Raw genomic sequence first — 13,492 nt, forward strand, 5'->3', positions numbered from 1 at the left:
GGATATTTAGATTTAAATGTAATCAAAGTTAAAAATTGAATTCCTCAGTCACACAGTCTGTATTTTGAGTATCTGTATTGGGCAGAACAAATAGAAAACATTTTCTGTATTGAACAGCACAGATATAGAACATTTCATCACTGCAGAAAGTTCTATTGGATGGCACTACTCTACAATATTCAGGACAGAACTGAGCCTGGGATTTCCAAAGAGCATGTTGAGTTCTGAGAGTTCCCTTTTGGCTTATGTGCAAGCGCTTGTCCATAGTTGCTCTTGACCTGGCTTCCTTCATGTGGAACAAGCTCACACAGACAGGCTATTTCAGACTATGCGGGTTTCCAAGAATCTTTCTGCCCAAAAGTATTTCACTGCTATAGCCAAAAGAGTGTGAGAGTGCCTTCAAGGAAGCTGTTGAAAACAAAACCTTGTATGGAACCATTCTAGAATAGTTTGGGTGCTTGTAGTCATGTTCCTTCAAGAATGGAACATGACAGCCAGGCATGGTGGCTAATGCGTGTAATCCCAGCACTTTAGGAGGCTGAGACAGGAAGATCACCTGAGGTCAGGAGTTCAAGACCACCCTGGCTAACATGGTGAAACCTCATTTCTACTAAAAATACAAAAATTAGCCAGGTATGATGGTGCACACCTGTAATCCCAGCTATTCAGGAGGCTGAGGCAGGAGAACCACTTGAACCCAAGAGGCAGAGGTTGCAGTGAGCCACAATTGCACCATTGCACTCCAGCTTGGGCAACAAGAGCGAAACTCCATCTCAAAAAAAAAAAAAAAGAATGGAACATGACTACAAGATGGGTCCAAGGGAAATGAACAGAAGGGCAACTGATGTGATCAAATCCTAAAGAGTCTCCAGTAAGCTTTTAAGAAGGCTAGACTAACAAATATGAAATTGCCAACAATATAAGATGATATTGAACTATGGGCTTGATTAGGAATGTCATAGGAGGTCTGGAGATGAGAGGATTAACAAGGGCCAGAGTAGGGAAGGTAGACCTTAAATTGATACCTGAAAAACAGGTGAGGTTTGATTTGGTGGAGGAGAGGGCAAAGGACTTCTAAGTTCTCAGAAATGATGGTAAGGAAGCAGACAGGTTTCTTTCTATTGATATATCCAGAAAGGAACAATGTTCTGTGGAAGAATGGAACACACCAGGAGTGACTGAAGCCTGGATTGAGACATAGTCCATTGAAGTAGTGCTCACTGGCAGGACAGAAAAATAGAAGTTCAGTTCAGAAGTATAGTTCAGAGGTAGGAAGCCGAAAGGCCTACAGGAGCCAAGCAGGTCACAGAAATTGCAGTAGGCTAGATAGGGACTGTGATGAAGTCAAGAGTCTATGCCACTTGAAGGCACTTACCTCTCAGTTCCAGACGGTTTGCCTTGCAGGAATGTGGACGTGGCGTTACCAGAACCTCTGAATGTTCAGAACCTCCTGGACATCTGTCTGTTTTTGTGAAGTCTTCGAATATTTAAGTATTGAGAATTGATTAAAATTAAAAACAAAATTAAAATTAAAACAAAAATAACAGGGCATTTATAGCAAAACCTGCACACAGATATTTATGCAGCTTTATTCATAATTTCCTAAACTTTGAAGACATCCTTCAGTAGATAAATGGATATTTAAACTCTGGTACATCCAGATGCTGGAATATTAGTCAGCTCTAAAAAGAAATTAGCTATCAAGGCACAAAAAGACACAGAGGAACTTTAGTTGCATATTACTAAGTAAAAGAAGTCACTCTGAAAAGGCTACATACTGTGTAATTACAACTGTATGATATTCTGGAAAAGGCAAAACCATATGGAGACAATGAAAAGATTAGTGTTTGCCAGAGGCTAGTGGGGAGAGAGGGATGAATACACAGAACACGGAGGATTTTTAGGGTAGTGAAACGATTGTGTATAGTACTATAATGGTGGATATATGACATTTTACATTTGTCAAAACCTATAGAATATTCAACACCAAGAGTGAACCCTAATGTAAACTATGGAGTTTGAGTGATAATGATATGTCATGTAGGTTTATCAGTTGTAACAAATGTACACTTAGTTGCAGGATGTTAATAGTGGGGGATACTAGTTGTAGGAAGAGACAAAGTATATGGGAACTCTGTACTTTCTACTCACTTATGCTGAGAACTTAAAACTAGTTTTTAAAATAAAGTCTATTTTGGCCGGGCACAGTGGCTCACACGTGTAATCCCAGCACTTTGGGAGGCCGAGGCAGGCGGATCACAAGGTCAGATCGAGACCATCCTGGCTAACATGGTGAAACCCCGTCCCTACTACAAAATACAAAAAATTAGCCGGGTGTGGTGGCGGGCGCCTGTAGTCCCGGCTACTCGGGAGGCTGAGGCAAGAGAATGGCGTGAACCCGGGAGGTGGAGCTGGCAGTGAGCAGAGATCTGGCCACTGCGCTCCAGCCTGGGCAGCAGAGCGAGACTCCGTCTCAAAAAAAAAAAAAAAAAGGTCTGCTTTTTAGAAAACAGTAGTAGGACAAACGAAACATATCTAGGAGTCAGATTCAAATTTCAACCCACCAATTTACAGCCTCTGCTGTAGATTCAACCGTAAAGTTCAAGCCAAGGTCCAGCCAAGGTAGCAGTCAGACAAATGGTTAGCATTAGAGAGGTATGGGAGAAGATAACAGGGGGGTCCTGACCAGCACAGTGATTGCAGAAACGGACAGTAGGGAGATGTCGATAAGATGCCAGCAGTTGGTATCAAAGGCCTTGCAATCATAGTTTTCTGGCTTTGAGCCACAGACCTAAAGTTCTGGCCCCTGCAAATGGCTGGCTAGGCAGAGAAGAGTACCTGTTCTGAAAGAGCTAGAGGGCTAAGCAGATGAAGAGGATACACACTCGTGCTGACAGAAACGGGGAGAGATCCAGTTACCAAAGTGGATCACAAAGCAAGAATGTGGTCACAGGACCCAGGCACAAACACAGCCACTTAAATTATAGTTCAGTGGTTCAGGGGTGACACTAGGTGCTGGGCTAACTAGCTTTTTCTTTTCCTTTTTTATTTTTTTATTTATTTTTTTTTTTTTGAGACGGAGTCTCACTCTGTCACCCAGGCTGGAGTGCAATGGCGCAATCTCAGCTCACTGCAACCTCCGCCTCCTGGCTTTAAGCACTTCTACCTCAGCCTCCCAAGTAGCTGGGACTACAGGCATGCACCACCACACCCAGCTGATTTTTGTATTTTTAGTAGAGATGGGGTTTTACCATGTTGACCAGGCTGGCCTCGAACTCCTGACCTCAGGTGATCTGTCTGCCTTGACCACCCAAAGTGTTGGGATTACAGGCGTGAGCCACTGCGCCCAGCCTGAAGCTAATCAGGACTTTGTTAGTAACAGACAATAGACACTCAATTCGAAATAGCTTAAGCAAACAAATAAAAATAAATAAATTTTTTAAAAAGAATGTATTGCCTCGTGTAACTGAAAAGCCCTGTGGTAGAGCTGGCTTCAGATGACTTAGGGGTCCATTAGGCTGTTAGGAGTCTGTGTCTGTTTGTGTCTGTCACCCTCCTGCTTTCTGTTAAGTTTCTGTTTTCTTTCTAGCTGTCTCTATATGGTGAGCCCCAGTGACTACAAGCTTACATTCTCTTATAGCCAGCAATCTTACTGGGAAGAAAACTTGTCTTCCCTGGTAGTTTCAATAAAAGTCCCAGGATTGTGTCTTTTTGGACTGGTTTAGGTCACATGCCCATTCATGAACCCATCACTGTGACCAGGGTGGTGGAACACTTTTTTTTTTTTTTTTTTTTTTGAGACAGAGTCTCACTCTGTCGTCCAGGCTGTAGTGCAGTGGTGTGACCTCAGCTCACTGCAACCTCCACCTCCAGGTTCAAGCAGTTCTCCTGCTTCAGCCTCCCGAGTAGCTGGGACTACAAGGAACACGCTTTTTAATCAGGCCTGGGCCCCTTGGCCAACTTAATTTTGTTGTCTATAGAATGGGACAGAAATGGGTGTCCAAAGGAAAAACTGAAATACCTTTAACAGAATAGATGCTAGGATGCAAAAACAGAATTCCATTACACCAAGTTACTCAAGTTAGCTAGGGCCTTTAAAATTTCCTTTTCTTTGCCTCCACATGTCAGTGTCAAGGGAAAAGATAAAAAGATTCTGGAACATCAGGTAAGTCATGACAAAGATGCCCATATTTACCATGAAGTACAAATAGCTGAGATTGTTCATAAATATTGAGGATTGATGATGGTAGACAACTCCATCTCAGTGGGAATTATCACATGAACAGCTCAAAATGAGAATGACTTAATGAGTGGCGTTCATTAAATACTTCACATTTTAAGTAGGATATAAGTGAAACATTATTATATAACAATTCTTTGGGCTACAATCAAGTCTAGCATCTTATATTAAGAAGATTAATTATCTAATGTTTGTAAAGTACTGTGCAGATATGCCCTTTTAAAATGCTAAGTATTCTAAAAACTACATTGTAGCATTTTACTAACTATAAAAGATCTAATATTCATTATTTCTTTGGTACAGGTTGGCAAAGATTCTTTTGGCAATGATTATATAGAAAACTTAAAACAGAATGGTATTTCTACAGGTAAAATTCCCATCTTTTTTAAAGTTACTGTTAATAGCTTTTTTCCGTGATTTTGTTATGAGAAAAATTGAATCTAGAGGAGGAATTATTAGACCTTTCCCTGGTGGCCAGAGAATTTTTATGCACAGCTTTGTCCATTCTTGCTTAAATGTCCTTTGGTTTATTCTTCCATGTACATTCCTCCAGATGGGAATAAAATGATAAGAGATTATAAACCTTCATCTCATGGATATGTGACAAATGACAAGGAGAAAAAGGTGCTGCATTCACAAAAGGTGTTTTAAGAACGTTACAGCTGGCAACACTCATTAGAAGCCATAGAGACTGAAACCATTATTTCACAGAAGAGAAAACCAAAGGCCAGAGATGTTCTGTGATTTTTCCAAGAGCACACAGTTGGTTGGAGCCAGAGCCAGGACTAGAATAAAATCTTCTGACTCCAGTTCAGGGCTCTTTGCTGCTACCAAAGACTGCCTGGTCAACATTTCTGTTTATATGCTAGACCTTGATTCTTGGTGAAATAACAAGCTTATGAGAATGAAAATAATCAAACAAGTTCATTTTATAGGTTTGACCTTTATTTTTTATCTCAACTCTGACATTCCTTTCAATGAAGAACATAAGTGTGTTGGTCTAGAAAAATGCATGTGTACACGATTATGAATAATTGGGGGGACTTGAAAGTAGGAGCAGTTTGGTGGGTTGTTACTAATGCAGAGAAAAGGTGCAACTAAATATAAAGCTGTCTATTTTTCTTGTTGTATAGATGATGGGTATAAATTAGCACTAATTACTTATTTTTTTAATCATTCCAGATGGTTAAAGGTTAAAAAGTTTTTCCGAGGATTAGTGTTGTATTGAAATTGTTAAAATAAATTATACATGCCAGTCTGTATACATGTGATTGTAATTTTCTTTTTTCTTTCAGAATTTACATATCAGACTAAAGATGCTGCTACAGGAACTGCTTCTATAATTGTCAATAATGGAGGTAAGTGTTTTGCATATTGGAGTGTCATTTCATAAGACAGTGTATTTCCAGAGTTAGATCAGAGGCATCATCAATTTTTACCATAATCCTATGGACCTCTTACTACAGCCACCACTCAAGGCCTAAAACATAGTTTTTCCAATCCAAATGTAAATGTGTTTCCCTTTATTTATACTTCTCACGTTGATTGTTCAGATCAATTTTCAGACGATTTTCAAAATTGTCTCTCCAATATATATGAAGTTGCCTCAAAATAATATGTATATGCTGTAATGTCCCCATTACCCTTCATGTGAATTTGTAATTGACATTTGTCTCTAAAAGCAGTCAAGCATTCATCTGTCATTTCAGTTACACTAGGTAAATAAATGTAAATAGGTGCAAAGAAAAGTTTGATGAGTCATATTTATAGAATATGTTCTGAGCAAATGGCAGCGACTAATTACATCCAACTTATCGTTAGTGTTCAATTTTGTCTGTTCTTTCAACAGCAATCAAATCTCAAAAGTCTATATATACAACTAAGTCTGCCACAAGGCTTTGCCATAGCTGATACATGTATCTTTTAAAATAGTAATTGGGCCTGGCACAGTGGCTCACACCTGTAATGCCAATGCTTTAAGAGGCTAAAGTGGGAGGATCACTTGAGGCCAGGAGTTCAAGGCTGCAGTGAGCCACAGTCCCACCACTGCAGTTCAGCCTGCATGACAGAGTGAGACCCTGACTCTAAATAGATAAAAGAATGAGTGAATGAATGAATGAATGAATGAATGAATGAATTAAAACAGTGGCTGAGCGTGGTGGCTCATGCCTATAATCTCAGCACTTTGGGAGGCCAAGGCGAGTGGATCATTTGAGGTCAGGAGTTCAAGACCAGCCTGACCAACATGGTGAAACCCCGTTTCTACTAAAAATGCAAAAACAATTAGCCGGGCCTGGTGGCACATGCCTATAATCTCAGCTACTCAGGAGACTGAGGCAGGAGAATCGCTTGAACTCATGAGGCGGAGGTTGCAGTGAGCCAAGATCGGGTGACTACACTCCAGCCTGGGCGACAGAGCAAGACTCTGTCTCAAAAAAAAAAAAAAAATAGTAACAACCTTCAAGTCAGGTTTTTATAATTTCTGCCAACTGTTTTAATTATAAAAACACCTACATAAGATGTTTTAAAATCAGAATCAATATTCAGAAGGACCCAGCATTTCGTGGGGCACCTAGGACAGAGCCTCATGTGTTGTGGACAGTGTGCATTTTATTAAATTAGGATTTGTCACAATGTGTCTTTTATTTATAATGCAGCTTTGCAGGATCATTTCTCACAGAAAATACAGTATTTTTAACTCAACTTTAGTGATTCCAAGTTGCAATAATAGTGGTATGTTTCACCTAAAGGTAGTAGATAAAAGTTTTCATTCTAACTATAGAAAGCCTGTGTTCATTTAAGCTACCTTTTAAGTAATTATTCCTGCCAACAGCAGCTCATTCCTTGTCTTAACCCTCTTTTGTTGTTGTTGTTGTTGTTCTAGGAATATCCTCAAGTTCTCTTTCTTATTTATGAACAAAATCTGCATTTTCCATGCAAAGATATAATGTAATAGTGTGTCAAGTGCCTATTTGGTAGACCTTGCCTGGTTTACAGTGTACAGTAATGCCCTCAAGAGTATAGGTGGTAATAGAAGAATTCAGACAAATACACAGAGATGGGACAATCAGCTCCCTTAAACGAAGGAGTGAGTTTGCAAGTTTAGTTTTGACAAGTTAAATTTAAGGCATGAACAAGCTAGCCATATGGCATTGTCCATCAGACAGCTATAGTCTTGGGCTTGTTGCTCAGCAGCTAAGGCCAGGCCAAAAATTTGGATCTGGGAGACAGCAACATGGAAGTAGCAGTTGACTCCAACAGAGAAAATGAGGTCACTGAAGAAAATGAAGGAGAAATGCTGTCTTTCAGCAAGTGGGTACTTTGAATTTTTCCAGGACTGAGGTTAGGTTTATGCTGAACCATCCCCATTTTATTAAGCCTTCTTCGTGGCCAACAAACACATCTGTGGTAAGATGATAGGATAGAATTTGTTCTGTGTTGAGAGGTGATTTTAGGTCATGTCTATACAAGATCAGCATGAGCAGCCTGGAGCACAGAAAATGCCTGCTACAACTCATTCCTCCAGATCAGTGTTGTCCAATAAAAATAAAATGCAAGCCACATGTGGAATTTTAAATTATCTAGTAGCCACATTTTAAAAAGTAAAAAGGAACAGGTAAATTTAACTTAGGCAATATATTTAACCCAATATGTCCAAAATATTATCATTACAGTGTGTAATCAAAAATGTATCTTGGCTGGGCGCAGTGGCTCATGCCTGTAATCACAGCACTTTGGGAGGCCAAGGCAGGTGGATCACATGAGGTCAGGAGTTCGAGACTAACCTGGCCAACATAGTGAAACCCCGTCTCTACTAAAAATGCAAAAAAAAATTAGCCAGGCGTGGTGGCACACCCCTGCAATACCAGCTACTTAGGAGGCTTAGGTGGGAGAGTTGATTGAAGAACCCAGGAGGTGGAGGCTGCAGTGAGCCGAGATCGCACAACTGCACTCCAGCCTGGGCAACAGAGCGCGACCCAAAAATTTATCTTTTTTTTTTTTTAATTTTTAAAATGGTAAGAATGAATGGATATTTTACCTTATTTCCTTTGTTCTATCTTTGAAATCCACTTGTATTTTACCTGAAGCACACCTGAGTGGACTAGCCACATTTCTTTTTTCTTTTTTCTTTTTTTTTTTGAGACAGAGTCTCACTCACTCTCGCCCAGGCTGAAATGCAGTGACGTGACCTCAGGTCACTGCTACCTCTGCCTCCCAGGTTCAAGTGATTCTCACACCTCAGGCTCCCGAGTAGCTGAGACTGCAGGCACATACCACTACGCCCAGCTAATTTTTGTAATTTTAGTAGAGATGGGTTTTCACCATTTGACCAGGCTGGTCTTGAACTCCTGACCTCAAGTGATCTGCCCACCTTGGCCTCCCAAAGTGCTAGAAATTATAGATATGAGCCACTGTGCCCAGCCAGGACTAGCCACATTTCAAATGTTCAATGGCCATGTGGGGCTTGTGCTCATGACTACCATATTGGACAGCACAGCTCTTAAGGGTTCACCTTACAGATGAAATGCACCACCACCTCTCCCTCATTCAGGTGGGATTAAAGACAGCAGGTCCAAGTAATAAGAATATATCAGAATCCTTAGTTCTGTTTCTGTTTGATCCATTATAGTATAAGCCAGGTATCCTTCTCTCTTCTATATCTGATACAATTTTTTATCTGTTAGATATTTAAAATGTGTTTTGATTGACAGCATCACTTTTTAGAATACCATAGGGTACACATGAACTGCTTGCATACTACAGTGTCATACGAGTTTATTCCTATTTATATTCGTCTCTATAGCATCTGTCATTTAGGATTCAGAACCTTTACCACATACATATACCAGCTATTTTCTATAGAAGAAATGTTTAAAGTATGTTATATGTCATTTCTCAACTAATATTCTTTATATATAAGAATATTGGGAAAATCTTTTTAAGATTTTGCTTAAGGTCATCAGAATAATGTGACTCTTACAGAGATATTACAAAACATACATTTGGAACTCAAAATTCAAGCTGAATAACCTAGAAATGTTAAAATTAATACTTACAACACATTTTGTATAATGACTTTACAAGGGTGATTGTATTCCTAACACTGCAGAATATCATTGCTTGGCTTTGTTTAGTTTTAATATAAATAGGTGGAATTTCTTTATAGGCCAGAATATCATTGTCATAGTGGCTGGAGCAAATTTACTTTTGAATACGGAGGACCTGAGGGCAGCAGCCAATGTCATTAGTAGAGCCAAAGTCATGGTCTGCCAGCTCGAAATAACTCCAGCAACTTCTCTGGAAGCCCTAACAATGGCCCGCAGGAGTGGAGGTAATTATACATATTTGTCATTGTTTCTATAAAAGCTTTTATCGCCGTCTTAAAGTTAGCCGTCTTAATTTTAAGTTAAGCAAAGCAATACTCTTTCTGTAGTAAAATATTCTTTCTTCCATCTGTGAGATTCACAGTCTTGTGGTTCTTGATAATGTTAGAGAACCTTACAAACGGTTAAAAAAAACATGAGTAGCATTTCCAAGATCCCTCCATATAAATCTTCAATGTAGTTGGAAGAAATGGTACAAGTAGAATTAGAATTCCTGTAATCCCAGCTACCTAGGAGGCTGAGGTAGGAGAATCGCTTGAACCCAGGAGGTGGAGGTTGCAGTGGGCTGAGATCACATTGCTGCACTCCAGCCTAGGTGACAAGAGCGAGACTCCATCGCAAAAAAAAAAAGAATCCCTGAAGCAGCCGCTTGTCCAAGGTACACATTAGGTGGTGAAATGTTTTCTACTCTGAGAAGCAGAGGTCAAGCTGCATGTCATACATACAAATACATACATACATACATACAAATACATGCATACATACAAATACATACATACATACAAAACTAACTGGGGCAGCCCAGTTACTTTTTGACAAACATCTCTAGGAAATGAAGATTATATTTTTTTCTCCTTTTCGTAAAACTTTATCATTTTCAATAAACAACAAGAGATTCTTTATATGTAATATTTTCTGTGTTATCAATGTCCATTGACATTGCCTCTTTTGTTTGACCTTTGATTTTGGAAATTTTCAAACCTACAAAAGCAGCAGAATTGTACGATGAAATCCATCACCCAGCTTCCAGTTATCAACCTGTAGCTAATCTTGATTCATCTGTTCTCCCAGTCACTCCTCTTCTCTCACCTCCAGCAAATAACAGACTTTTTAAGAATCCAGATAATTTCTTTGTTTGCTTCTTTTTCACCACTGACTAGTGGGGAAAGCATCTTCTGAATTAAAATCCCATTTCTGTCCCTGTCAGCCTTGTGGTCCTAGCAGAATTACCTGATTTGTCTGAGCCTTGTCAGTAAAATGCATATAGAAATACTCCATCTGCAGAATTGTTCTAAGGATGGAATAAAATAAAATATGATGCCAAGCATGGTGTAGTACATGGTGGTAAATCCCAACTTTTTTCTCTTCCATCCACTTCTGTCTTTAAAGTTAGGATAATATCCTGATCAAGCATCATTTGGTGAAAAAATTCAAAATAAATAGTAGCCACTCTAACATGATGACTTCTTGATATTGTGGCAATAGTTCTGTGATTTTTTTAAGAATAAAGTAGAGAACCACATTGACTTTTTCTCAAGATACAAAACTAAAAAGAAAAAAGAAAAAGAACAGTGTGTATGTGTGTGTGTGTGTGTGTGTGTTTATATAAGTGATTTCTCCCAAAGTGTACAGTGTTCTACATAGAAATAAATGGAAAATAAGTCAGTGAAATGATTTTGTGGAGAATTTTTAAATGTTCGTCCTGATTTCACAAATTTTCCTCTTGGCAAAACAACATGCTGTGGTAAATTTTCACTGACATTTAGTGTATTTTTAATGGACTTGAAACTGTCAGAAAGAATTCTAAGCCAAAACCCATTTGGTTCCATTTTCTCGGAGTGTCACAGTAAAGTCTAATGCTTATGGTTACGCATTCTCTGCACTGTGCCCATCTCAGCAGAGTGATGTGAATACAGGGTGCCACCCTGCTCCTGCTCTTGTCTTTCTTTGTATAGATCAAAGCGTATTCTCGTGTAATTCCTGTTTTTTTCCTACTATCCCTTGCTGCTCAGAGATCACTGTTTCCTCTGTCCTAGTCTAGTTGCCTGTTACCTACCCAGCTTGTGAAGGAGAGAAAGGTACGGCAGCCACAGTTGAGGATCTAACCTTTCACAGAGACAATAGAGTAATCCGGATGGGCAGGCAGCCTACCCTGGGGCTGTCATTGGGTTGTGTCCAGAAAGGCTTCCTCCATCCCCTTCCGTGTAGCTCTTCCATTTGGGAGCTGGAGGACCCAGGGCAGCAGGAAGGTAGGTAGGTAACAGTGGGTCACAGACCACTTGGCCTACTTCACACTTTTACTAAGAGCCAGCATGCCTTGCTATTAATTCTGCATGAACTTCCTTATATAATAATATCAGAAATAGTAATACCATGCATTTATATGTACTTTACAGCTTATGAAGTACTTTCTTACGCATTTTATCCTCAGAAAAACCTTATGACAAAGATATGGCAGGTAGTGTTCTCTCAGATTAACGGTGAGAAGACTGAGACTGAGAAGTTAAGTCATTTGTTCAACCAGTGTCACACTTTAAGTTATGGAAACCGTGATTTCAGACTCTAAGACCCAAGTTCTGTCTCCTAGTTTAAACCGCACTTCAAACTGCCACAACCCATTGATTCCAACAAACTGAGCCTTTATGAAGAGTATCTCTAGAAAAGTCAAGTCCATAAATGTTAACACTGTCCAGCACGTGGCCTAAGCTTTATGTGTTTTTCTGCTCAAGAAACAGAGAAGAGGCTCTAAAGTGTTTTCAGCACTGTGACTCCAACAGAACACACACATGCGTGCACACACACACACACATTCACACAAGCATACACACTCATCTGTCCAGAAGTCCTCCCGTCAGGCGGCTTTCTCTGGCCAAGTCAGCTGGTCCCTATTTGGTAGATACTAACCAGATGCAGCTTAGATTCTATTCCATGAGGAGGGTGTGTGTGTGTGTGTGTGTGTATGTGTTTGTGTGTGTAATGCATCATCATTCTCTTATGCAAGAAGAGCAGTATCCCAGCACTTTGGGAGGCCAAGGTGGGTGGATCACGAGGTCAGGAGATTGAGACCATCCTGGCTAACACAGTGAAACCCTATCTCTACTCAAAATACAAAAAAATTAGCCGGGCATGGTGGCGGGTGCCTGTAGTCCCAGCTACTCAGGAGACTGAGGTGGGAGAATGGTGTGAACCTGGGAGAAAGAACTTGCAGTGAGCCGAGATCGCGCCACTGCACTCCAGCCTGGGCGACAGAGCAAGACTCCGTCTCCAAAAAAAAAAGAAGAAGAAGAAGATTGGTATAATGAAAGGAGAGCATTGGTTTGGGAATCATGAAATACGGCTTTAAATTCATAATCAATCAGCAAATGGGGGATCTCAGTCAAGTAAGTCAGTTCCTCACTGTGGACGTCACTTTCTTCTGTGAAACCAGAATTGGGCTGACAGCTCTCAGGGTTCTTTCACATCACTTTGGACTGATCCCAGAGCAGAGTGGGCTTAATGATCTCTTAAGCATTGAGCGCCCTACCCTTTGCCCCAGGAAGCTGCCTATGTGCTGAACAGCATTATTCCATCTTCAAGAAAGATGATAAAGTCATCATCATCATCATCGTCTATGGGTTTTGTTATCACAGTTCCATTATCTTTACTGCTTACAAGTAGTGAATTTTGAATTAAGCACATTGTATAACTAGATTATGCTAATATATCAGTCATGAAAATCCAGAGGAAAAGATCCCTACATCTTTGAATATACTGTCTCAAAACTCTCTGTCTCTATCAAAATGAAAGCATCAATTTTAAAGACATAGCAGCTACAACACCAAAAATCGGTAGCCCTGTATAGCCCCCATCCTCACCAGGCCACAATGCTATGAGGTAGGCCCACCGAAGAGCCAATGCTGCAGCTGTTTGTGATGAAATTATGCATGTTGGTTCTGGTCTTTATATCCATTTCCAAGCAAATGGAACAGTACATGAACAATTATAAATAATTGAGATTGTAAAATTGCCAAAGTTAAATTATCAGTATGATACAAAGTATCTTTTAATGCCACTTCAGTCCTTTTGCCTTTGGCAAGCAAAACTTCTTGTCTGGTCATCCAGACTTTCACAGTGACATTGTCCAGCACATAGCCCAAGCTTTGAGTGT

General features: G+C 39.9%; 2 protein-coding genes across 8 annotated transcripts in view; one reads left to right on the forward strand and one right to left on the reverse strand.

Annotated features, from left to right (window-relative positions):
* BABAM2 (BRISC and BRCA1 A complex member 2) overlaps positions 1-1,501 on the reverse strand; it is a 493,921-nt gene extending 492,420 nt beyond the window's left edge. For all 3 annotated transcript variants that reach the window (XM_045368628.3, XM_074012079.1, XM_074012077.1), the window contains exon 1: positions 1,376-1,501. The gene's annotated coding sequence lies outside the window, so the exon portion shown is untranslated. The remainder of the gene's footprint in view (positions 1-1,375) is intronic.
* The window catches only part of RBKS (ribokinase), a 112,162-nt gene that overhangs the window by 37,074 nt on the left and 61,596 nt on the right, over positions 1-13,492 (forward strand). For all 5 annotated transcript variants that reach the window (XR_010580643.2, XM_074012089.1, XM_065527655.2 and 2 more), the window contains exons 3-5: positions 4,544-4,607; positions 5,536-5,598; positions 9,408-9,572. Coding sequence is in view for 4 of the 5 variants with exons in the window: in XM_074012089.1 (XP_073868190.1) it covers positions 4,544-4,607; positions 5,536-5,598; positions 9,408-9,572 (292 nt within the window). In the remaining variant the exon portion in view is untranslated. The remainder of the gene's footprint in view (positions 1-4,543; positions 4,608-5,535; positions 5,599-9,407; positions 9,573-13,492) is intronic.

This window comes from Macaca fascicularis, chromosome 13, assembly GCF_037993035.2.
Source record: "Macaca fascicularis isolate 582-1 chromosome 13, T2T-MFA8v1.1".
In the NCBI taxonomy this organism is placed as follows: Eukaryota; Metazoa; Chordata; class Mammalia; order Primates; family Cercopithecidae; genus Macaca; species Macaca fascicularis.